The sequence below is a fragment of the Patiria miniata genome, unplaced genomic scaffold (genome assembly GCF_015706575.1).
Source record: "Patiria miniata isolate m_02_andy unplaced genomic scaffold, ASM1570657v1 HiC_scaffold_28, whole genome shotgun sequence".
In the NCBI taxonomy this organism is placed as follows: Eukaryota; Metazoa; Echinodermata; class Asteroidea; order Valvatida; family Asterinidae; genus Patiria; species Patiria miniata.
The window spans coordinates 3793394-3816404 of NW_024037067.1; the positions used below are offsets into that span (position 1 = coordinate 3793394).

General features: G+C 38.9%; 1 protein-coding gene across 1 annotated transcript; it reads right to left on the reverse strand.

Annotated features, from left to right (window-relative positions):
- Positions 1–928: 928 nt before the first annotated feature.
- LOC119734688 (multidrug resistance-associated protein 1-like) lies at positions 929–23005 on the reverse strand. Its single transcript, XM_038208217.1, has 29 exons — positions 22836–23005; positions 20694–20867; positions 17115–17243; positions 14934–15077; positions 14704–14817; positions 14151–14212; positions 13819–13941; positions 13226–13534; positions 12714–12891; positions 11994–12248; positions 11322–11525; positions 10885–11031; positions 10522–10606; positions 10201–10267; positions 9896–10022; positions 9524–9700; positions 8912–9263; positions 8527–8587; positions 8201–8360; positions 7128–7341; positions 6004–6314; positions 5597–5796; positions 4896–5022; positions 4506–4607; positions 3921–4067; positions 3307–3465; positions 2845–3011; positions 2431–2625; positions 929–2278 (listed from the first exon to the last, which is right to left on the reverse strand). Exons 1-29 carry the CDS (start codon positions 22890–22892, stop codon positions 2170–2172), a joined length of 4656 nt encoding a protein of 1551 aa, XP_038064145.1. The 5' UTR covers positions 22893–23005; the 3' UTR covers positions 929–2169.
- Positions 23006–23011: the final 6 nt, after the last annotated feature.

A 23011-nucleotide genomic window follows, 5' to 3' on the forward strand; every position in this document is an offset into this window, starting at 1 on the left:
GAACTTGGCCCTCGGGTTTTCAAATTCCCATTATTTTGCATATTTTGGGATGTAGTTAAACCAGAGGAGTCAAGACGAATGCACTTTATAAATTGATGTGGGAGTTTATTCTAATCCCTTTTACTCCAGGATTCTCGAAATATTACAAAGAAAAGAAAAAGGGTAGATCGCCCACTAGCGTCAAGTGATGCACCGCTTACGAAATTGCAACGGCGGGCAAATCTGAATGGTTTATTGCTGTTAATGTTGCGCTGGCCTTTCCAGGTTTTGGGTCCGGATACAAAATTGGGCACTTTTTAAATGACCCAAAATGTGTTCATGAATAAAATATATTTTTAAAATCGGAGTTTATTAGTCTTATTATAGCTGTAAAGTGCTTGTACATTCCATTGCAAAAAATAGTGGAATATGAGTATGAGGATTCACGGCCTGACATGAGTATTGAAAGAAATATGCAAAATATTTCCGCAAGGTCTTGATTTGAAAACCTGAAGAGCCGAGGATCCGAACCGTGTTTTTCTATGATGCAATTCTAACGATACTACCTAATTTCAGAGAAAGGATTTGGTCCTCGGAAAGGATTCAACTCACTTCATGAAGATGGCAGTCCAGGAACCCACAGCCCTTTGACTCCATAATAACATGCTTTTTGGAGTCACAGTCACCTCATGTTTTTGCAAAGTGGATTTTTTTTTGTCTTGTATACATGCTCATTTCACCTATTCATGCATTTTGTTTCTCGAGTGTTGAGATTTTTTTAACTCAGAAACACAATAAAGGTTCCTTTTTGGGAGCAAATTCTGAAAGATAGGGGAAATATAAATTAAAAATACAAATAAGTGGGATAAATTAAAGAAAAATCACATATGAGAAGAGTTATTTTTAGATCAGCAGGAAAGTAGACCAAATATACCACGGACAAGACTTAATTTTAAAACTTTTATACTTTTCGCCCAATACTCATTGAAAATTCAAAAATTCTTACTTCTAGAAATGGTTTGTGTACAGATAAGAACAATTTCATTTGAACTGTTAAAAAATTTCAGTAGTATTTCAACATTGTGGGTACTTGTGAAACCGCAATCTTTGTTTTAAATAGTTGTCTGCATATTTTGCTGAGGCCCGGAATACATGTAAAACCTTATAACAAACAGCAGCAAAAACATTTTGAACTATAAAAGCTTCATCTAGTAATATAGTTAAAATTCATAATTAAAATTTCTCTCATTAGCACTGATTCAGCTAAAGATCGCAAAATAAAACAAAAATCAAAATTCACTTCACTTAACTCGAACATCATGAACACATGCAATCCTACACTTCTACAACATTTGAATGCATATTTACAATTAGCTGTAATACTGAGTAAACAACCAACACACATTCCACAAAGATTAGATTCTAAAGAAGGAATACTGTATACATAAAACAACCTTTTTTTTCTACTTAATGTAGAAACATATTGCCTTTTCTCTGTGACATCGCCACTTTTACAGTAAAGTGTATTCAAAGATCAAACCATTATAAAATACATGCAATGCTAAAAAGGGATATACATATTAATATGAAAAAAAAAGTGGAAAAACAAAACATATTTTAAGCCAGTCTACTCCACTTAATTATGTCAAAGCTATTTGACATCTCCTTTTGGTTACTTTGATTGAAAAGTGCACTTCTTTTAAATATTTAAAATATTCCATGCTTTCCCCGACAACTGTGGGTACTGATTGATGTGATTTCATTTCAGGAATACACTGTTGAGTTTAGGGGGGTTTTGTTTAAGGGTGGGTTTCTATTGTGGAGCCATGGCACAAAATTATGCTGAACAAAAAAACCCAATTATTCAGCAAGACCAGGTCCCAATTTCATGGCTCTGCTCACCTTAAGTCAGGAACTCTTCGATAACCGAGGCTGAATCTCCTTTGCTGAAAAGTAACTGTATTTAAAAGGATCTGCAAGGAATTTTAAGCGCAGAATTTAAGCGTTGATCATAAGCAGAAAGGTCTGTGGTTAGCATAACCATGAAATTGTTTCCTGGTTACCAACTAAAATGTGTAATGTGATCGGCCCTGTGACTGGTTCACAGCATTTATTTCTTATAAGCAACTGATTTACGCTTAGCAAGAAGGCCTTGTCTTCCATCGCAGGACCTTGTCCTTGATGTTCCCCTCAGATCAACCCTGCATCCCTGGCCATACAATGGAAGATTCCTCCTCGTTTCAACAGCTCGTTGGGTGTGTCAAACTCTGCAATCTCGCCGGCATCCAGGACAAGAATTCTGCCATTTTGAAAACCAAACAAGCATTTCAGAAACTGATTAAACAAATTTCACAGAGTCTTGACCTAACCAAAAACTGTAAACTATCCCTTTTTGTTTTTGTTAAAGAGTCATTCTGATATTCTCCAGAGTAAGACATACAACAATCTTACCTGGTACTGTCCATGATAGTGTTGAGTCTGTGCGCTATGGTGATGACCGTGCACTCGGCAAACTCAGTGCGTATTGTTGCTTGGATCAGATCGTCAGTTTCTAGATCCACGGCAGCTGTGGCTTCATCTAGGACTAGAATCTTGGTCTTTCGTAGCAAGGCCCGAGCCAGGCAGATCAACTGCCGCTGACCAAGACTGCAAAATAAAAAGACCAAAGTTATTATCAATGTGTGAGTGTACTCCAGAAGAGGTTTTTGAACAGTATAGGAAGATGATGCTGATGCTTCAGATAATTGTTAAATGATACACAAAAAAAAAAATGGACCTTCAACCTTTACAAAGAATGTTGTCTTGCCACAGGTTTTGCGTTAACATTTCAAACTTGATCAGAAGACAACTCCACATGTTTCTCACCTTAGATTTTTCCCTCCCTCTGTGCAGTTGAACTGTAACTTCTCAGGCAACTCCGAGACAAAGGATTGCAGATGGGAATGTTTTAGCACGTCCCAAAGGAGGTCATCCGGGTACTGGTCTAAAGGGTCAAGGTTCATGCGCAGGGTACCAGCGAACAACACCGGGTCCTGCACACAAAAACAATCATGTCAATGAATGCGCTGGACTATTGAGATCCTTCAAATTCAAAGAAATTGCTGACTTTAGTATTCACTGCTTACGACTGGGAGAATTTAAAAAATCTTCATACCATGAAGCAACTTCACCGGCTATTTCAACAACTATCCATGAACAAAAATTGCTTTTTTAGCAGCTACAGTGTCGTTGTACTTTCAAGGAACCAATGGTTTCATGACCAAAATGGATTAAAATTATGTAGGTCATAACATAAATTATTGAATATGTAAATACCAATAAACGAACCTGGGGAATGATGGTGATGCGTGATCTGAGATCATGGAGACCAATGGTGGAGACATCAACATCATCGATCTTAATGGAGCCAGCTGCGGCCTCTAGGATTCGGAACAGCGCCATGGATAGAGACGACTTGCCTGCACCGGTACGACCAACGATGCCCAACTGCATTGTGGGAAAAATAGAATATCAAATATGTGAGGCGTTCTGTCAAAATGAGACTGGGCCGAGGTCGAAATGAGAGTTTGCAGGTATAAGCAAAGAGAATAAAATTCTCGTAACAATACTGTTTGTTGCACTTCAATTGGACATTCCGTTGAAAAAAATATGGATGTTTAAAGTTCGCATTTATCGACGTGTCAAAAAAGTCAAATACTGAGAAAAAGGCCCAAAGTTTTGAGTTTTGCATACATGAAAATGAAAGATGCCAATTGTTTTTCCTCAAAAACTCTTTTACACCACAATTTGTATACTATTTCTTTAAAATATGTGTAGTTGACATTTCAAAGATTACAAATATCAATAAATCTGAAAATCGAAAAGGTTTTTTTGGCCTCACATATATGGGACTGCCTTTGGACTAAAACCCCTGAGAAATTGGGAGCTTGAAATCAACCTACCTTCTCTCCCGGTTCAATGTGGCAGGAGATTTCCCTCAGTACTAGATCCAGATCGTCCCGATAGCGCACGCTGTAGCGATTCACCTCCACTTTGCCTGTGTCTGGCCAGGAAGAGGCAGGCCGATTGCTTTCAACAACTTCCGGTGCCTGTATAGAAAAAAAGAAACCGAAAAAAAGTTGGAAAGAGAAAACTTGAGATGCATGTTGCAGGTAGGTTTTTCCGAGTCCCCAAGTACACTGCAATAGATCAATTGCATACAGCGGCCATCTTGAAGGTTTTCTTTTTGTTCTGTTAATTCATTAACGATGAATCCTCAAGAGGTCTTCTTATGTGCTGTTGAACAGTTCATTCATAAATTTTGTTGCGGGTTACCAATTTTTTTTTACAGGGGACATGTCAAGTGATTTCAAACAGAATCGTTACTCCTTAAAACAATTGGAATTGATTGAAAAATGGTTGGATTTCTCAAAGCCTTTTGGAAATTAGATGAATGCCTTGTGTGTGAGGGTATCCATTTGAGGTTGGCAATTGGGATTTGCTGATGATTGTGTCAAAAGGGCCACAGAGTTATTCAACAGCCATACCTCTGTTGGTATATTGCAGTACTCTTCAACTCGTTCCACAGCCACAATGTGGTTTTCAAGGTTGCAAGTGCCACGGACAAGCATAGTCATAATGCTAGTCACCTGAAATAAGGAACAAATTAGGGGGAAAAATAAATGGAATTTCAATTTAGTTCTGGAACAAAGGCTGCACTCCATGCATTTCTCAAACTAAATTCCCGGTTGTATAATGTAGTTATGGACGATACTGAAGTAACCGTCAAGTGTACAGTCAACTAAAAATTAGTGACCGTTCTTCATACTTCAAGCTATAAGCAAAGTCACCAGTGCCAGTGATTTACAAATTTCAATTTTTTTTATTTTTTTTTTACAATTTCAAATTAAAAAGAGTCAAATTTTGAATGTTCCAACCTCTAGCGCATAGGAGATGGAGAGACCAACTATTCCTGAACTCAGACTGTCTCGACCAATCACAGCAAACATGGAGGCGAAAAAGACAAGCACACTGCCGAGAAACTCTAGACGGATTCCAAGCCATCTGCAGAAGGACAAAATAAAATTGACAAAAACAAAATGTCATGGTTTTATTACATCAGAAAGTACAAGGAGTAGCTTTGGTTTGTGGGGAAACTTCATGCCTTAATTTTCCGTTAGCACGGACTTCAAAAGCTGCAAGTAAAGTCGGTCACAAGCCAATAAGGCCCATCAGGCTGGTATCTCCAGTTTCAGTACGCCCATGAAACGATAGAGAATATTTCTATTCCCCCTGGATGGGATGCCAGTCCATCGCAGGTTACTCCTCAGCTAATGCCGGTACCCATTTATACTCCTTGGTGGAGAGAGGCAAGTGTGGGTGAAGTGGCTTGCCCAAGGACACAACATATTGCCAGGGGCTGGATTTGAACCCCTGACCCTCTGATCATGAGTCACGAACCCTAACTACAAGGTCACACTCCCCACACTACAAAAGTTATGCTTGCCACTGCATGCATGTTTCGGTGAATTGTAGGAGTTAAAAAATACAGAAAAAGTCATATAATAACATGTACCCTCACTGGACTGTTCATACTTTTTCCAAGTTAGTTCTGCTTCTCCGATTAAAAGTCTCATACCTGTTGGATATGATGGTTGGGTAGTAAGCAATCTGATCAACATCCACAAGGTTCTGGTTCTGATTAATGAATCGCTCGGAGCTGTCGTAGGCACGGATGGATGTAGCTCCTGCTATGGACTCGGAGAAATGTGCGTAGATCGGCGATCTGGCCACGGACTCAATCCGGTTCAGCTGACGGGAAGTGGCTACGTAGAATCTCTGCAATGTCAACAACAAAGGTTGAGTATAAAAAGATCTGTATGCCATGCAAACTGGCAGTCGTTGTCTCACGTAGCTGTGTCATACATCATTGAGATGTGAATGTAATGCAACTGTTACGTCAGTAAATGATGTCAAACTGATTGCAATTGACCCCACATGTCTTAAAGTAGTACAATGGTTGCATTCTCATAAGTTCAAACATACCTGTAAAAGCGCAAAGCATATGATCACCGGCACAATGACAACTGCAAATATGGGCGTGCTCCAGGTGATGACGATAAACGTGGCCACAACCAGCATAAACATCCTCAAGAACGAGGCCACCGCGAAGGGAATGCTCTCATCAATGGTGTACGTGTCTTTGCTGAAGCGGTTCAGGATGCGACCAGTTGGCGTGGTGTCAAAGAACGACATGGGGGAGCGCAGGACGTTAGTCAGGAGGCGTAGGTAGAGGGAACGAGAGGCCTTGAGTACGCCCATCGCTAGCAGCATGGCTGCCAAGAGTAGTAGCACACCTACAAAATGCAACAATCTAATAAGTCAGTTTCAAGGACTTCTTAACCTTGCCCTTCTTAATCTAGCCACACTCTTGGCAACTTGGAGCAAAGTAAAGGTTGCTGGGCTCTTTATGGACCTTCAGTAAATTATTGCTTCATTGCTTATGTATTTATTAAGCTCTCAAGGCCAAGAGGCGGTACTATGGTCCAACGGTTACACGGTGTTCGAACCCTGACGGGGAACATGGTGTTTGTGCTCTTGAGCAAGGCACTTTACCATTATTGCTTCTTCCTTCGGATGGGACGTAAAGCCGTAGGCGTGTTGTGTGATGCACGTTAAAGAACCCAGTAACACGTATCGCTAAGAGAAGGGGTTTGCCCAGGTGTTTCTGGCAATGGCTGCTTAATGCATCGCAGCACCTTGTAAACCCTTTTAAAGGTGCTACATAGTGAGATTCACATTTCTCATAAACTTCATTCACCTGTCTTTAAAATTAGACATAATTACCAGCGCCTTAAGTACCTAATTGTTGGTAGATACAAGCTATATAAAACTCCGGTATTATTATTATAAAATAAGAATCACAAAGGAATAAACACTGAATGTAAATATTCATTAGAAATAATCAAATCAGCAGCCAAGCAAGTAAATAAATTTCATTTGTAAGTTCACTGCGCAGCTGTACAACAGATTTGTTGCATAAATCCTATGCATGCCGTACGTTACACCCTGTATTGTGACATTGACTTCTGACATTTGGACACTGTAGAAAATGTCACCTACAAACTTCTATACTTCCATGTCAACCACAACAAGTTGTGACCTCTCACCTTGTAGGAAGACCAAGAAACCATAAACTCCCAAGTACTTGTCCCGTATCTCCTCAGGAGTGGTTCCGTTGACCAGTTCCTCACTACTCCAGCGACTCAGCCAGACGTTGATAAACACGGCGTCAGCGTTGAAGAGAGCATACAGCAGGAAGATTAGAAGGAAGAGAAAGTTGCCCAGCGAACGGATGTACAGGATAAAGATTCGCATCCTCGTCTGTTAACATATGTGAAATGGAAGCAGAAAAAAATCGTCCACATTCAAAAGTCGTTTAAGTTGTTGAATAAGGATTTGTGACGCAGGACGCAGTCCCTGGCCACATAGCACACATGGGTTTATGGCTTCTGACTAGTATCTCTTGACAAGGACTTGGATAAATTTGGAAACCGCTAACACAGGGCTGGATAGCTCAGTTGGTAGAGCAATGGTACCTTGTTCCTGAGGTCACAGGTCTAATGTTGTAAAAACATTAATGGTCGCTCTTCCATATTGTGAGTTATTCGTATTGTTAGGACATTTTAGGCTGGGTCCAACCAAAATGGGCATTTCAGTTTACAGCTCGCAAGTTCCTCAAACTAGTGAGAGTTTGCAGTAACACCGTGTGTAGAACCTCTTTTGAGAAGATGTGTGGTTCTGAAAAGAACCAGTTAGTTGTAAAACATCATCAGAGCACACTGATTGGAACGTCGAGTTTCACAATCAACTGGTTCTTTTCAGAACCGCACATCTTTTCCAAAGAGATTCTGCACATGGTGTTACCGCAAATCACACTAGCTAAAACTAACGCCAGGCAAAATTTCAAATCTTACTCCAAAGTTAATATCTTTTTAAAAGTTCCTCAAAGTCTTTCAGTCTCAAGTCAAATCACAAGCCATTCCAACAAACTGTGACAAAAGCATTCCTTTGTTATTGCCCATCTAAGATTACTTTAGACCTTCCCTGTGATAAGCTGGTCATTAGACTTGTGATGGACTCGGCTATAACTCTAGCTCTATACTTCAGCATGTCAAAAAACACAAAGTCATAGCCCTAGGATAAATGGATTGAGCTGTGGCTCTGGCTTTTCGGTTCTCACCATGCCTGTCTCCGATGTCTCTTTCTTGATCAGAGTGTCTCCTTCCTTGGCCAGGGCTGCTTTAGTCGCATCCTGCTCTCGTTGTTTCTTCAGCTGATCTTCAGATATCTTCTTTTTCAGTGCCTCCTCCTCTTGGTGGGATTTCAAGGCCGTAGATATCCTGAAAAGAAAATGCAAAAAAAAATGATAGTTTGATTTGTTGCAATTTGTCTTGGAAACTGTAACCCACATTCAGACTTACATTTCAGAATTATACTGAATCAATTTTTTTTTAAGATTTGAATTAAGTTCAAAGTTTAAAACAGTGCAATTACATGCGGACTTACTTAGTTGGGCTTGCTTCTCTATGACTGGGTGATCCGTCAGCAGCTTTTGTTTCTACGTCTCCTGAAAACAGATGAGAAAATAACCCAAGTAATTCACACTGTAATCTTTTTCTTCAAAGTATCTCTGTCAACATGAATCAACATGAAGTTTTCCTGTTTCAAATCCCTCAATAATGATGTGCTCTGAGTAATGGACAATAAAATAACCAATAATTTGTTGAAATATTTAGCATTTAAATCTCACGCAGTTTGTATACTTAGTTCTTTATCCGACTATACGTTGTCACGGAGGAACCAAAAGAGGGGGAAGTTCATGATTTTTCAAAAAGTCATGTTTTCCCCTCCCCATTAGCACCTCCTATGCGGACTATTTTTTGTTTCCTACCTGGCAGATTTTCTTCAGCATCCTCGGCCTCATTGCTGTAGTTCCTCAGGAATTCGGCGAAGGCTTGGTTGTGTGACAGCAGCTCTGCATAGGAACCAACCTCCGTGATCTCACCATCAACCAAGACGATGATGTGATCGACTTGAGGCAGGAAACTGATCCCGTGAGTGACCAGAACCCGCGTCTTGTTCTTGAGGAGACCCTGGGGCCCGATCACCTTGTCAAAGATGTGCTTGCCGACATGGGAGTCCACGGCACTGAGGGGGTCGTCTAGGAGATAGACGTCGGCGTCATTATAGACGGCTCGTGCCAGGCTGACCCGTTGTTTCTGACCGCCGCTAAGATTGATACCCTGATAAATATAAAATATGAAACAGGACGTGTTTGCAGAACGTTTCGGAAAAGTATTTGTCAACTTCATACACAAGTACCATCTCAAAAAGGGAAATGGGCAAACAGCAATTAAAACCCATAAATTCCATAGAAATTGAGCAATGAGCAAAACTAATACGTTTGATAGAAAAACAATGGTCTTGTTTATAACTAAAAATATAACAAATTTTTACATGATATTTTCATCAACATCTTTTCAGGATTCCTAATTCGAAATACCTTTTCGCCGATTTCAGTCAGGTCCCCGGCCGGCAGTATCTCCAGGTCTGGTGCCAAGGCACAGCCTTCAATGACTCGCTGGTACTCCGTCTCGTGCATCGGTGCCCCAAACATGACGTTACTCCTGAGTGTGGCGTTCTGGATCCAGGCCTGCTGGGGCACGTAGGCCACTGAACCCTGATAAAAGAGGGGGAAATGTAAAATCAATCCTTTGAATCCTGAATTCTTATACCCTTTCAATACCACAGAGTACTGTACTGTTCATGAACAGAGTTTGTGCACGTATGTGGTCTGGTTTCCAAGCTCCAACATGCTAGGTACCAGATCTCAAATACATTATTAATTGAGTTGTGAGCATAAAGCAAAGCTTACGTTGACGTTGACCGTTCCACTGATCTTCTCCATTTCTCCCAGCAATGCAGACAGGAGGGATGATTTGCCGCATCCCACCTGACCCACCACGGCAACCAAGGAACCAGGCTGGATCTTCACATTGATGCTGAAAAGAGAGAGAAAAAACCCAAACAGTGTGTGTGTTGGGATTGTGTGTGTTATCTTGCTCACAGAGTTAATCAAGGGGAAGTATGACAATTTGGGAGTGAATTTTCGATTTCAAACTAAACTGGAAATATTTTCAAATTTTTAAATAAACAATGACACACTAAAAAAAAACATACTTCTTTAAAATTAAGTTGTCACCTCTCGACCAAGCGAAGCTGCCATCGTTAATGTGCAGGGCATGGTCTGGAAATCAATGCAACATATGAAACAAAACAATATTTAAATGCAAAATAAAAATGAAATATTACACGGAAATGAAGATGAAATGAGAATTAAGAATAAGACAGATATAATCCTGGAGTTTATAGAGAAATGAAATAAAACAGAGATAATGCAAACATAATCTGAGCCAACTTATTCATTAGTTGTGCAACAAGCCATGAACTAACAATATTAGTCTCTTTCACGTCAATGTATATCTTGCAATTATAATTCACCTCCTTCGACGAATCTTTCCACGCTCTTGGTGTCCAGCTCGTCCTTCATCAGAAAGGTTTCAAGACGTTTTAGAGAAACATGGCCCTAGGCAAGACAAGAAAAATTTATATTTAACATACAAATAGTATTTGGTTTTGGTCAAAAATTCAAAACAAAAACTCAAAAGTATATAAATTTGTCATACTTTACCTGAAAACTCTATAAAAAATAATGTTTAAAACTTGAAGACAGGGTATGAGTAGTTTATACATGTACCCTCTAAACAGTCTTAAACACAGTCCCCAGTCGTTTGACTATGCTCCCATTCAGGTCAATATGGGTAAAATATTGACCGGTGAAGAGGGCAATATACTGTATCTTACCATCATAGTACGGGAGATCATACTGGGCAACATTGAGAAGGGAAACTTGAGGATGTTGAAGAGCGAAATCGAGACGAAGACTTTCTCTGCGTCCAACACATTTTCTTCATCCACGAAAACATAGACAGTAAAACTCAGCAAGGCCACCTTGAGAAAATACAAACAACAAATGCAAAAATGTTACATGAGTGTTTTGTAAGGTCTTTCATGACTAAACCTTTTAAGCTTGGTTGAGTGGTAAGACATCTTCACAAGAAAGCAGGAGGTTGCGGGTTCGAGTCCCAAGTAGGCGTGTAAAGATGTTACAAACAAAACTGTAGCTTTTTCGACACCCTCCACACAGTGAGCATAAGCTCATTACACACTTACAAAGCGAATTTTCTTTTCCAATCAGTGAACAAGAGAACACTCTGCCAATTTCCAAATTGCCAACTTACAATAAACGGGGCGCTTGTCCACATGAATGTCATGGTAGCCTGAAGGTAGGATGACATGCGTAGCAGTCGGACCTCTCGATTGCGTATTTCCATGACCTTGTCTCGGAACGCAGTCTCCCAGGCATACAGCTTGAGCACCTTGATGCCGCTCAGGACCTCATTCATCAGTTTCAGACGAGCGTCTTTCTCCTTCATTTGCCTCGCCTGTAAGTCAAGGAAATCACAAGATTTTCTAAAAGTCTGATCGATTGTGGTTTAGACTTGGTACTCAATACATGTATAAGCTTTCCTAAGAAGTACACTGACAAGTCATTGGACAGTATAAATGGAATGTGCAAATACTGCACAACTAAAACCATTTCTTGGAATATCATACACACAGACTTTATGTTTGTTTACAATGACATATGTGGCACCATAACAATACAAGAAATCAAATGTTTTCGTATTCCTTTTTCACTTTTTTTTATTTTTTAGATAATTGAGGGACTCTAATTTCAACTGGTAAAGCATGCTAGTTATCCAATATCAATGTTCTCAGAGAAAATGGACAATGAAAACAAATTATTCGACATGTTCTTTTTCAAAACCTGTACAGGTATAGAAAGTTACTTGCACTTTTGGAACGGCTACATATTAAAAGTAAGGGGTAGACTCAAACTTCATTTATACCTGTATTCCCCGGATCTTGATAGCGATGTAGGCATTCAGTGGAATCATTAATGCCATGGCACCGTAGCCAGCTAGGACCGAGGGGCCTAGCGTCCGCCAAAGGAAGAACAGAGCCACCAAGATCTGAAACGGTGAGGACCAGAGAGTGTTGACGAACGTACAGAGCTCCATCAAGCGCTGGGCGTCCACTGACATCAGGTTGACAATCTCGCCGGTGGTGGCGTCCTTACGGGCCGAGTTGGTCAGAATCAAGGCCTAGGGGGTTTGGAATCAGAGATATAAAATCCAGTAAATTGATTTTCAAAACATTGTGCCACACAGACAAAACCACAAGAAAAGCCACATTTTGCATCAGATTACAGGGAAAAATACAGGAAATGTTTTGAAAGTATATACCTTCCATGTGCAAAAAAATCAGCAGTTTATTATTTTAAGCTGTATGCTTTTGCCTGATTAACAATATGTTAATTTCCGAGGCTCCTAAATGTTTATGGGCTGATCAGTGCAGTTGGAAAGTTTTTGGCATTTTGACACATTTTTAGATGACGTTTACGAGGTCAATCAGTGCAGCTAAATTGTTATTGTTGGTACTGGTCCTGACTCTTCTAGATGTTTTCGAATGTTTCACAGCATTCAGATGTTTTTCAGCATATTTCAAAGAAAAACAAGTTACTGACGTAACAAGTTAGCCACAGGGATAGCAATTCACCAGCACTTTACCTTCCTATAAACAGCGCCAATGAGAGCCGTGCGTAGCTGCATGCCAGTCAACATACAGATGTGGAAGTATTGATGAAGCAATGATGACTGAATCATGGTACAAACAAATAGAAGACAGGCGTACATGTAGCCTTCCCACTGGTAGATACCCTTATCAGCTGTGAATCTAATGAGTCCTCTAGGGGGTGAAAAGGGGAGAAATCGGTTGTTATTTGAAGACTTACAATGCTATGTAAAACTATTTTTCATCCTATATTTGGTTGGTTTCAATTTTTATTTGATTGTCCAAAAATTCAAGTTGCGTCTGGCATCATGCAAAGGCTTGTCGAAAAAAAGTTAGCATGGCCCCTTTTTCACACACTAGAAAAATACACACAAATCCATTGTAAGTTGTCCCTTGTTTCAGGGTACCAAACGCTTTGAGTGTCTGAAGGTAAACACTGCTGGTTTTTTACATGGAATACATTTGCATGCACTCTCACAACGTTTTGAGTTTGGAAATCTATACCAACCTGAGTATCTGTGGACTGACAAACAGCAAGATGTCATGGAGAAGCTTCAGGAAGCATCCTATCAGGAAAACGCGGCCAAACGTCCGAGCAATTGTCTTGAACAGAGACGCTTTGTAGCCCCTCATGATAGCATCAGTGTCTGAGGTGTGTTTCTCGGGCTTCTTAGTGTTTTGGGAAGGTGTTCCTGAGAATGCGACTTCATCAACTTTGTTACGGTGGCCGTCGCCAGATTCCTCCAACTTCTGCATGGGTATCTGGCTGCCCATTTTCTTTTGTTTAGCAGCCGGGGGATGGACCGATAGGTCCGATCTAAAATGGAGTAAAAGTTTTCGGTGCTTTTATTTTTGTTCGATCAAACTAAATGGGAAATTGACAGTGTTCAGGGAATGGCCTGTGTCTCATTCTCCTTATAAATTCTGATATTAAAATAATTCCCAGTACTATAAAAGTATAAATTATAAATACAGGGACGGCAGAATTCTTACAGGGCATAGCAACCAATACAATTTCAGAAGCTGTTTTGCTGCCCTCACATAATGTTGTGACGTCAAATTCACTTTTCCATTGAGAATCAAAACTTGAAGATGACCTACTTGAGTTTCTCCTTTTTCCAGGTCTTCAGGAATCTGGGCATGACCGCAGCCGCCTTGTCCCTGTCCAGCAGTGACCAAAGGTCATCTGAGGTCAGTGACCTCTTGTAACCTTTCACAACCATGCTGCAAGATTTAAAACAGTTACACAAGGATTAAGGAGTGACGTTTTAGGAAAGAAACAAATTGGGGAATATTTCTGAAAACAGTGGCTCAAATGTATTTGGCTATATACAACTTTATAAAAGTTAACATTAGAAATATTAGAAAGGGGCATACAAGTTAACATTAGAAATATTAGAAAGGGGCAATGATCAAAAAAGGGAATAGCAAACCTTGAGAACCACCAGAACGTCAGCCTGGACAGGAACGACACTGAAGATTCTGGGCAAGGGTTCTGCAAAAATGGAACAATTTTTCTTGAAAAATTATGACACAGGAATAGGCAAATTTTTTTTAAAATGGCAATAATTAATCTAAATCACAATGTGCGAACCATTTGGAACAGTGTAGAAAATAATGTTTGAAATTGTGTGACATGCAGTCGGTGTGTTGTGAAAATTGCTGAATCAATTTTTTGACAAACAAAAGCTAAACATTTTGATTAAATATTAAATAGTAATTGTCTGGTTTTTATTGTCTAGTGATTTGTTACTTGTCAATAAGGCAGACGATGTTCTTCAAACGTATGTTATTGTACTAATTAAACAAACTTCAGAACTTTTTCAAAAACTTTCATCGAGGAATCCTTGGTTTCATTATCAGAAATAATAAATAACAATAATTAATAAGCTAAACATTTTCATAAAATAAAAATTGTAAATGTACTCTGTGAAATTTTTTTTTTTTCAAAAGCAGTGAATAATCATTGAACAAAGCATTGCTTACAGTATCTGTGGTAGAGTAGGGCCTTCTGTCGACGATTGACGAACAAACAAGTTTGGCTAGCACCAGAGCGTAGTAAAAATAGAAAGTCGCAAAGTGGAACAGGTCAAACTGCATCTGTGGATACCAAAACAAAGTTCTGCTTTATAGCACAACAACAACGGAGGTAGCGTGACAGTGAAGTAATGGAATTTTAAATTTGTTTAATAACAGTATAGACATTTTTGATATACCTGATCTCTATGCCGTGCAGAGTATATCCTAGATATAAACTCCACAATGCCGCAGACAGCTGACAGAAGCCAGAATATGAATAGCACCCAGGACGTCTGCACTCCTTTGATTCGTTGGACTTGCATGATGATGAATGCCAGAATCTGATTGGATAAACAACTTCGGATGATTTTCTTTTGTGACACTTTCGACCCTTAACTTGTTTTTAACTGTAACCTACCCAACATATTTCAACAAATACTATCAGATAGAAATACAAATCCGCCAAACTCAATCATAAATATATGTAAAGGGAAAAAGGAGAACCGCACAGTTATTCATCAAGAACTGTTAATATTAAAGTTTTACAATTTTCAAGAAGGTTGAAACAATGAAACTAAGCAAAATCCCGACAAAATAATGTCAAAATGCATTTTGTTTAAATGTGAAAGAGACATTTCTGCCACGTTCAGCGTTTTGCAATAAGGGAACTTCACTCAGACTGATCTCAGACCCTCATTGACACTGGGATAATGCTGGCCTTTACAAACTTCAAATATGTTTTATTGCCTTCTACTCTCAAAAGCCAATAATTCATAAGATGGAATTATTATTATTATTTTTTTTTTGCGATGAAAAGCCAATAAGGTATGACAAATGTAGGAAAGGAATTAAACTCTAACCTTCTTTGAAAGCACATGCCTTTTGCTTTGTCGTATCCAACAGTCATAAATACCTTAAAGTTTAGCACCTGATGAAGGCCTACCACCAGCAGGGAACAATAAGTACTGCTTGACTGAACAACACCTGTATCATTCCTCAGAGGCATTTTTGTCCAGTAATTTTTGGGGTTGTTAAAGTTGATGCACGAAAAACAGAAATCCTGATTTTGTCAAACTATACAGTGTCATCGCTGTGTAACCTGCAGAATGCAAGTGTATTATGAATGCCTATACCCAAAAAGTGTGGATTTGCCTTCTGTGGTGTAACTAATTGCATTACGGGATTAACCTGATAGTGTTACACTGGACCCAGTCAACTATAAACATCGAAAATCATGGTATAAAAACGATCCTGGCTTTTAAAAGGGAAAATCACATTATGGGCTAGTATCACAGTGTAAATGTGGTCTCTCATAAAAAGCAGTCTGGATGAAATGCAAAATGCTGAACATGGCAGAAATATCTTTTTTCACATGTATTAAATAAATAAAATGTATTTTAAGCCAAAAGCTGACAAAGTAAGAATTTAAAAGGAACATACACCATTTGCTTTTGCTGTAATTTTCAGATATGGATTTTTTTGGTTCAGTATTTTATAGCAAATATTGTTACACTGATTTATTTGACCTTTTGTTTTGGTAGTTTTGTTTTTTGCAAATGTTGTATATTCCCTTTGATAGAAATCTCCAAAATCATTGTGGACAAAACACATGTATATTGCGACCATTTCCTTCTTAGGCCCCCCGCCCAAATCTTGAACAATGGACCACTCGTTTCCTGTGACATCAACACGATGACTCTGGTATAATTAGCTACAGTACATGTATATAAGTAACAACAGGAAATATACCGTAACTACACTGGATAAGCATGGACTACTTGTACATTATGCAATGATACGTAGAATGTGCTGTCCACAAAAGGAAATGTATCATGTGATATAAAGCACATACCAAAAAACCGCAAACGAAACATAAGATTGTTCCGAAAGCCAAAGGTGAACTTGTGATGAAATGGTCCTCTCATTACATATTCTTGTGGCGGAGTGCAAAACTGATTCTTATTCTGAGGTTACACGATAACATTAGCCTTGGAAGTGAAACTGTTTTCCTTGCTTGCCAAGTCTTTTGGGCAATATAGTACAATGTATATTTATTCTTTCATTTCTTTGATAACTTTAGGAACAACATTAACGTTAGACAAGATAGAAAATGAAACAATTCAATAGTGCATAGATAAAGCTTGTGATGAGGTTACTTATCATAAACGTGAAGAGAAAAATTTAGCAAGGAATAACATTTTATGCTAAACTTTTATGATTCTAATAATTCAGGTCATCGCAGTTGGTTTGCGGAAACTTTTTATTCTGTAGGTTATTAGGCCTAATCATTCATTATTTCACATATCTCGGTGCTTTATGAGGATTAACTAAAATGTAACTACTTACTCTACGATTTTCATGACTAAATTAATTCTTACCATGGTTAGTGTGACAAGTGTTGGTGTTAGAAGATAAATCCCCGCTATTTGGTGTGTTGGTATGATGACTTCTGCAATGGCATAGGCTACCTCACCCAGGGGGACAATAATCAATAGCCCACCGAAAACCTGAAATTAAAGGCATCAGCAAAAAAAAAAAAAATCTGGAAAACATGTTTTACAAAAAGAGATTGTAATGTTCAATTTATAGACTGTTTTCAGTATAAATACCACAAATACAAACAAAAATATTATTATTGGATGGTCCTTAAAATTTTTAAAAAAAATTCCTCCCTGTAAATTGTCCCCCAAAACTGAACTTATTTATTGTTAATTTTTTAAAAACACTTAATCTTTTCCATCACACCAGCTCAATGCTTGTTTTGCAAGTATTTCAATATTTCTTCATTGATATTGCTAAACAGCATCTTGTTATCTTGTATTTATTAGAACCTTCAATAATATTTTCAGTCTGCACTTGAGAACAGACTTTGGAAACACACTGCTACTGTACATACATGCACCTCTAGTCATAAAATTGTAACAAATACAAGAGTTGCAATGGGTTCAATGTTCATTCACTCAATAGTTTTTTCCTCACTGTAACTTTTCAGTAAAACAGCTGACAACTTATAATGTATATCTTTCAAAACAATATCAACCAGTAATTTTTTTCAAAAGGTCACAACTCTTTGAGACACCGGACATGTCACAACTCCTCTTAAGAGGCAGGCTAGATCGATTACTCACGGTCCAAAATGTAAATATACCAATATTTGTGGGGAATAAGGTAAAATTGACATTAAAAATTAAAACTGTTGTGCACAAGTCTATGGGAATTGGGGGGGGGGGGTGTGGTCACACAAGTTTTAGGTTTTGCATGATTTTTTTAGGTTGGGGCAATTCACTATCAAAGTGACCACGTTAGATCGCCACCAGTCTGATAATTGGCACAGCAACAGGATCACGCCAATGCAAACATGGCTACCAATGCAAACATGGCTACTAAACACTATGGACTTGTGTGTATGTTTTTTTAGCTTGTTTGTGTTGTTTTATTCTAGGAAATTTGCAAAAAAAAAAAAATCTACAAGAGTAACAAGAGTGACTTTAATTTACATGATTATACTGCGCAGTGACACAGTGTAACATCAGAAGGTAGCATTTATTCACCAAATTTCCAAACAATTATACTTTGCTTGGAATACATGGTAGTACCAGTCAGTTGGATCAGTTGCCATGTGTCTGGCATGAGCCATCCAGGGGTTGTTTAAGAAAATAAAAGTTACACGCACAACTGAGATTTTCCCTTGAAAAACAGGACATTTTGCATGCACAGGCAACACTTTACAGGCACAGTGCCAAAGTTACATCTGTGCATGTAAAACCCCTCTGAATCGACCCCTGGATCCATTGCGTGCCATTTACTTCAATCTTATAGCTCCATGCTTCAATAGTGGATTGGAAACACACATCCTTATATTTTTTCTTAGCCTACTCATCCTGCTGCAGCCCCTAATTCCTTTAGCACTGGAGTGGAACATCCTTGAACACAAAAGACACATCAGTGCGCATGTAATAAACTGGGGATGTACACAAGGACAGTATAATTATTAGCCCCTTCCTTTGAGACCGAATTGTATTGTGTACTCCACATGAACCAAAGCCTGGCCATTACATGCTCTGGAGAAGCACTAAATAACAACTTTATTTTTTTTTGGGGGGGGGGGGGGGAGGAGGCGGGAGAACAATGCTGACACTGCAGGGATGCCATGACTTATAAGTACCCTGTTATATTGGCATCTTATTTTGAACATTCTGTTACCTCTTTCCACTGCCCATTTCTTATATTGTCTTGTTGGAGATAAGAGCAAGGAACAGCTGGCCCTGCTGGGGTTTTAAGAACCTATTGTGTCTACTTAACATCAATATTTCAGTAACAAAAGCGCTTGCTGCAAATAAACATCCTGAATGCCAGTGAAAGTGAATGTCAGTGAAAGTGAAATAGGTCAGTGCCAGTGAAAGTGAAATGGGTGGCTTGTGCGTGTCGATCTCAGGCTGTGCTCCGTGGTCATATATGGGTCGATGTGGCCGGCAACCATAGGCGCCTTTAGGCCAAAAAAAAAAAGTCTCCGGTTTCTGGTATGCGCGCGCGCGCGTTGCCGTAGCCATGCGCGTCGGCAAAATGAAAACGTTTTTTTTTCAATGAAAGATGATGTCTCAAAACCGCCAAACTCACTGGTTTGATTGGAATCCTGCTGCTGCACAATTTTAACGTGTTTTTGGATTGCGTTATGGTCGGGAATAAGCTTTATGTGGCCTCTCTGGACTCCCATATAGTTGCACTAAGTTTAGTCGGGCACCATTTGCAGTCATCAGCCGACATTTGAAGCAAAAAAATCAGGTAAAAAAAAAAAGCATCGTCACCGCACCACTTTTTGGGCAAGCTCCATACCAGAAACCGGAGACTTTTTTTTTGGCCTTACGTGCCATCGGCCCGAACACGTTGTAGCCGCGTCCTTCGCAATTTAGCATACCAGCTGCGAGTAAGGATAATTAGCCTCCCAAATTATTATTATTATTATTTAGTTCTACTGTAGACTCAAACATTTCAATTTTTTGTCTATAACTTTCTCAAAATGCAAGTGAAATTTAACTCAAATTTAACTCACTTTAATAAAAAACAAACAAACAAACAAAAATAAGTATGAAAATGCAAGTGAAACTGCATGGCTACTTAAATAATGTAAAGACTTGTAGCTTTTGTTTAAACAAATTTCAAGGATGTTTGTCTTTTGATTTGATTTGATTTGAAATGGTTTATCATCATTTGACTGTAGCAGCCAAAAGCTGATTTGTGGTCAAATTACATTAAATACATCAAAAAAGTTGCACATACTTAAAAAAAACAGAGGACAGTACAATGACATTAAAATTTAAAAAGCAAATAATATAATGAACAATGACATGTATTGGAGATAACATTGACTTTAATTAGAGTTGTGTCCAAAATTGGGGGAAAAAACCTTCTTTCGAAGAGGAAGAAACAAGTTTCTGCATCTTAAATTAACAGAAGTGGAAAGCATATTTTGGCAAGATTGTGACATATTCATACTTAATTCCCATGACTCAGAACATTTTTAGAATGAAGAAATTCATCAATATTGCAGATTCACAAGATTTTCAAACTTTGTATAATTCACAAATTCTGTTAGCTTTACTGATAAAAATTGCCCAAAATACAAATAAAACAGCAAAAGTTTCAAGAATCAGGTATACATAGAAAAGACTTTGATTAAATCTTCAAAGGTGTAATCCTATTCAGCAAACTGCTACACTGGAATTTGGTACAGGTGTGATGTCACAGGCGAAGGTGCAAGAATAAGTGAAGAAAACAAAAGGTGGCCGACCAAGACGATTGAAGCAATTGTTTCAATCATCCTCTCCATAATCTTTTATTCTGTATTTGAATAGGTCTACTTCTGCCCAGGCGAACACTAGTCTAGCTCTATAGTCTCGCAGATATTTTTTTGTGAAATTTCAACTCTGATTATAAAAAACTGAATCAAATTTATTTACCGTCTTGGCTCTGTGCAAGTGGGAGATGGGAATGCTCCCGCGATCGTGCTTCTGCATGTAGCGGAAATAGAAGGGCGCCACCAACCACAGAAAGAGGAGAGGTATCCATGACAGGACCGTCTCTTGGAAGCAAGGTGATATATCGGGGCGGGTGGAGTTCAAAAGAGACGGCTCCTACAGGGGAATCAAAGACAGAATGAAAAATGCTTTTTATTCACTTGTGTTTTGTAGGCTACGTAGCAAAAGAAATTCAAGTTAAAGCTTGTTACCCTTGCTTGAACCATAGAGCAAGGAACAAGGAAACAGAATGACAGTTTTATCCTATGCAATTTTTATAATAACAAAAAAAAATGGATTGGATCAGTCAAATTTAATATTCAAAGTGTACATAATTGACTATACCGGGTACTATTAGTTCATTTTGTCCAAGCAACTTTTGAGTTTGATTTTATCCTAGGATGTTCAAAATTTCTCAGAATGATAAAAAAACCCAAGTTTCTTGTCTTTGTGACAAATGAAGGAGGCGGACACTTTTTTCCCTCCAAGATGGCAGATTTTCCAAGATGGTAGATGGATTCGTCTATTTTCTCAACTCTTCAGTCTATTGCTGAAAATACAAAATTCAGCCGTAACCCTTTCTACATAGAAACAATTTTGTTGAAAAGGAATAAAAAAAAATTTCCAATAAAAAAATTAAAAATTTCCAATAAAAATCAAATTTTCATACCACATCTAATCGACAATTTGCAAGGAGGCTAGCAGCATACAAAAAGGAAGTGGGCGAAGACAAGAAACTGGTTTATTTGTTTACTTGACCTAATTTACGTCATGTCAACTTTGTTCATGTTGTGCCCATTCTTGAAAATCACGCATTCTCGAGAATGGGCATGCACATTCTTGAGAATGTGCAACTGGATCCTTGCTCAATCTTTGCAAAAAATAACTCTTCCAGATTGAGCGCACATTCTTGAGAATGCGCGACAAGATAACGGTCTTGTCGATGCCGAGCACCGGCTGCGCTTGGCAAGTCTAGCTGAATCCTCGTTCACTGATTTTCAATAATTATACTGTTGCAACGCAAGGCGCTGAAAAGTAGAGTGGATATGATAAGTAAAGGCGTATTGATATGGGGGGGGGGGGGCGGACCGGGAAAATATAAGAGACATAATAATACTAGTGCAAAGAATTCTGATTTTTGGGATAATAAAAGCGGGGGGGGGGGGGGGGGGGGGGGGGGGGTGGGGGGGACGTAAGAATGAAGAATGTGAAGAATGAGAATGAATACTGCGACATCCCATAGTGCTAATGCTATTTCCCATTTAAATTGCCACCAATTTATTGTCCACATCCCACCATAACGTCGCAGAGCTGGATTCTATCTAGTCAAAAGAGCAATTTTGGCAGCTTCTGGACATCGTTTTTTTTTCGTGGCACGCATATGATACATGCAGGGACTTGTAACTTGTCTAGCCTAAATAAAGCACTTCCCAGACTAGTTCCCAGTCCTCCGTTATTACAAAACTTCCCATAGTGGGCAGAAAAAAGCAATAATAACAGGGTTTAATTTGATTCAAATTATCGTAGTTATACGAGTACAGAAGCATAGCACATTTTCTTTCCTCTTTATATGAATTGTTTCCCTTTTAACCGCTATACAATTCATTTAACATAATTATGTCGTGCAATGTTTGTTAAGATTGGGCAAAATTCATAAATTGTGCACGTGATATTCCCACCCAATCTTAAGAATGAGCGCTCATTCTTAAGAACGCGTGCTCGTTCTTAAGAATGGGCGCTCATTCTTAAGAATGCGCGCCCATTCTCGAGAATGTGCATGCCCATTCTCGAGAATGCGTGATTTTTCAAGAATGGGCACAACATTCATTCTGAGCATCTTAACTAGGCCAGGTTTAATCTTGGAAGGGGGGGGGGCACTGTCTGAGTGTAACTGGGGGAGCACCAATTTTTAAAGGGGGGGGGCACTGAAAGTAACTACTAACATTAACAATAACATGTACATTGTTCATGTTATTTGTGTGCAATTCAAAATCTCAAATGGGGGAGGGCCCTACGTCTGGCCATGGTCTGACAAACAAAAACAATGTTGTCAAAACAAAATGTTGGGGGAAAAAAAAGCCTTACCCAGAAACCATAATCTCCACAAAAACCTTTCCACGGTGAAGTAGATCTGCTCGCCATATCTTCAGCAGTGCGGAAGGGATGATTTTATCAACAGGTTGATGCCATCAAACGCCGAAAACAACGTGTTCAGAAAATTTGCGCGCGATATCGACCGCGACCGACCGATTGTGTCTCGT

Bases quoted from the DNA above. Each gene is read 5' to 3' on its own strand.
- LOC119734688 (XM_038208217.1), bottom strand. From the start codon at position 22,892: ATGGCGAGCAGATCTACTTCACCGTGGAAAGGTTTTTGTGGAGATTAT. The intron at 9,701-9,895 runs GTAAGCTTTGCT...CTCTTTTATCAG, and splicing joins GTGGAACGGTCAACGTCAAC to GGTTCAGTGGCCTACGTGCC. The intron at 4,068-4,505 runs GTATGGCTGTTG...TTTTCTATACAG, and splicing joins ACTGCAATATACCAACAGAG to GCACCGGAAGTTGTTGAAAG.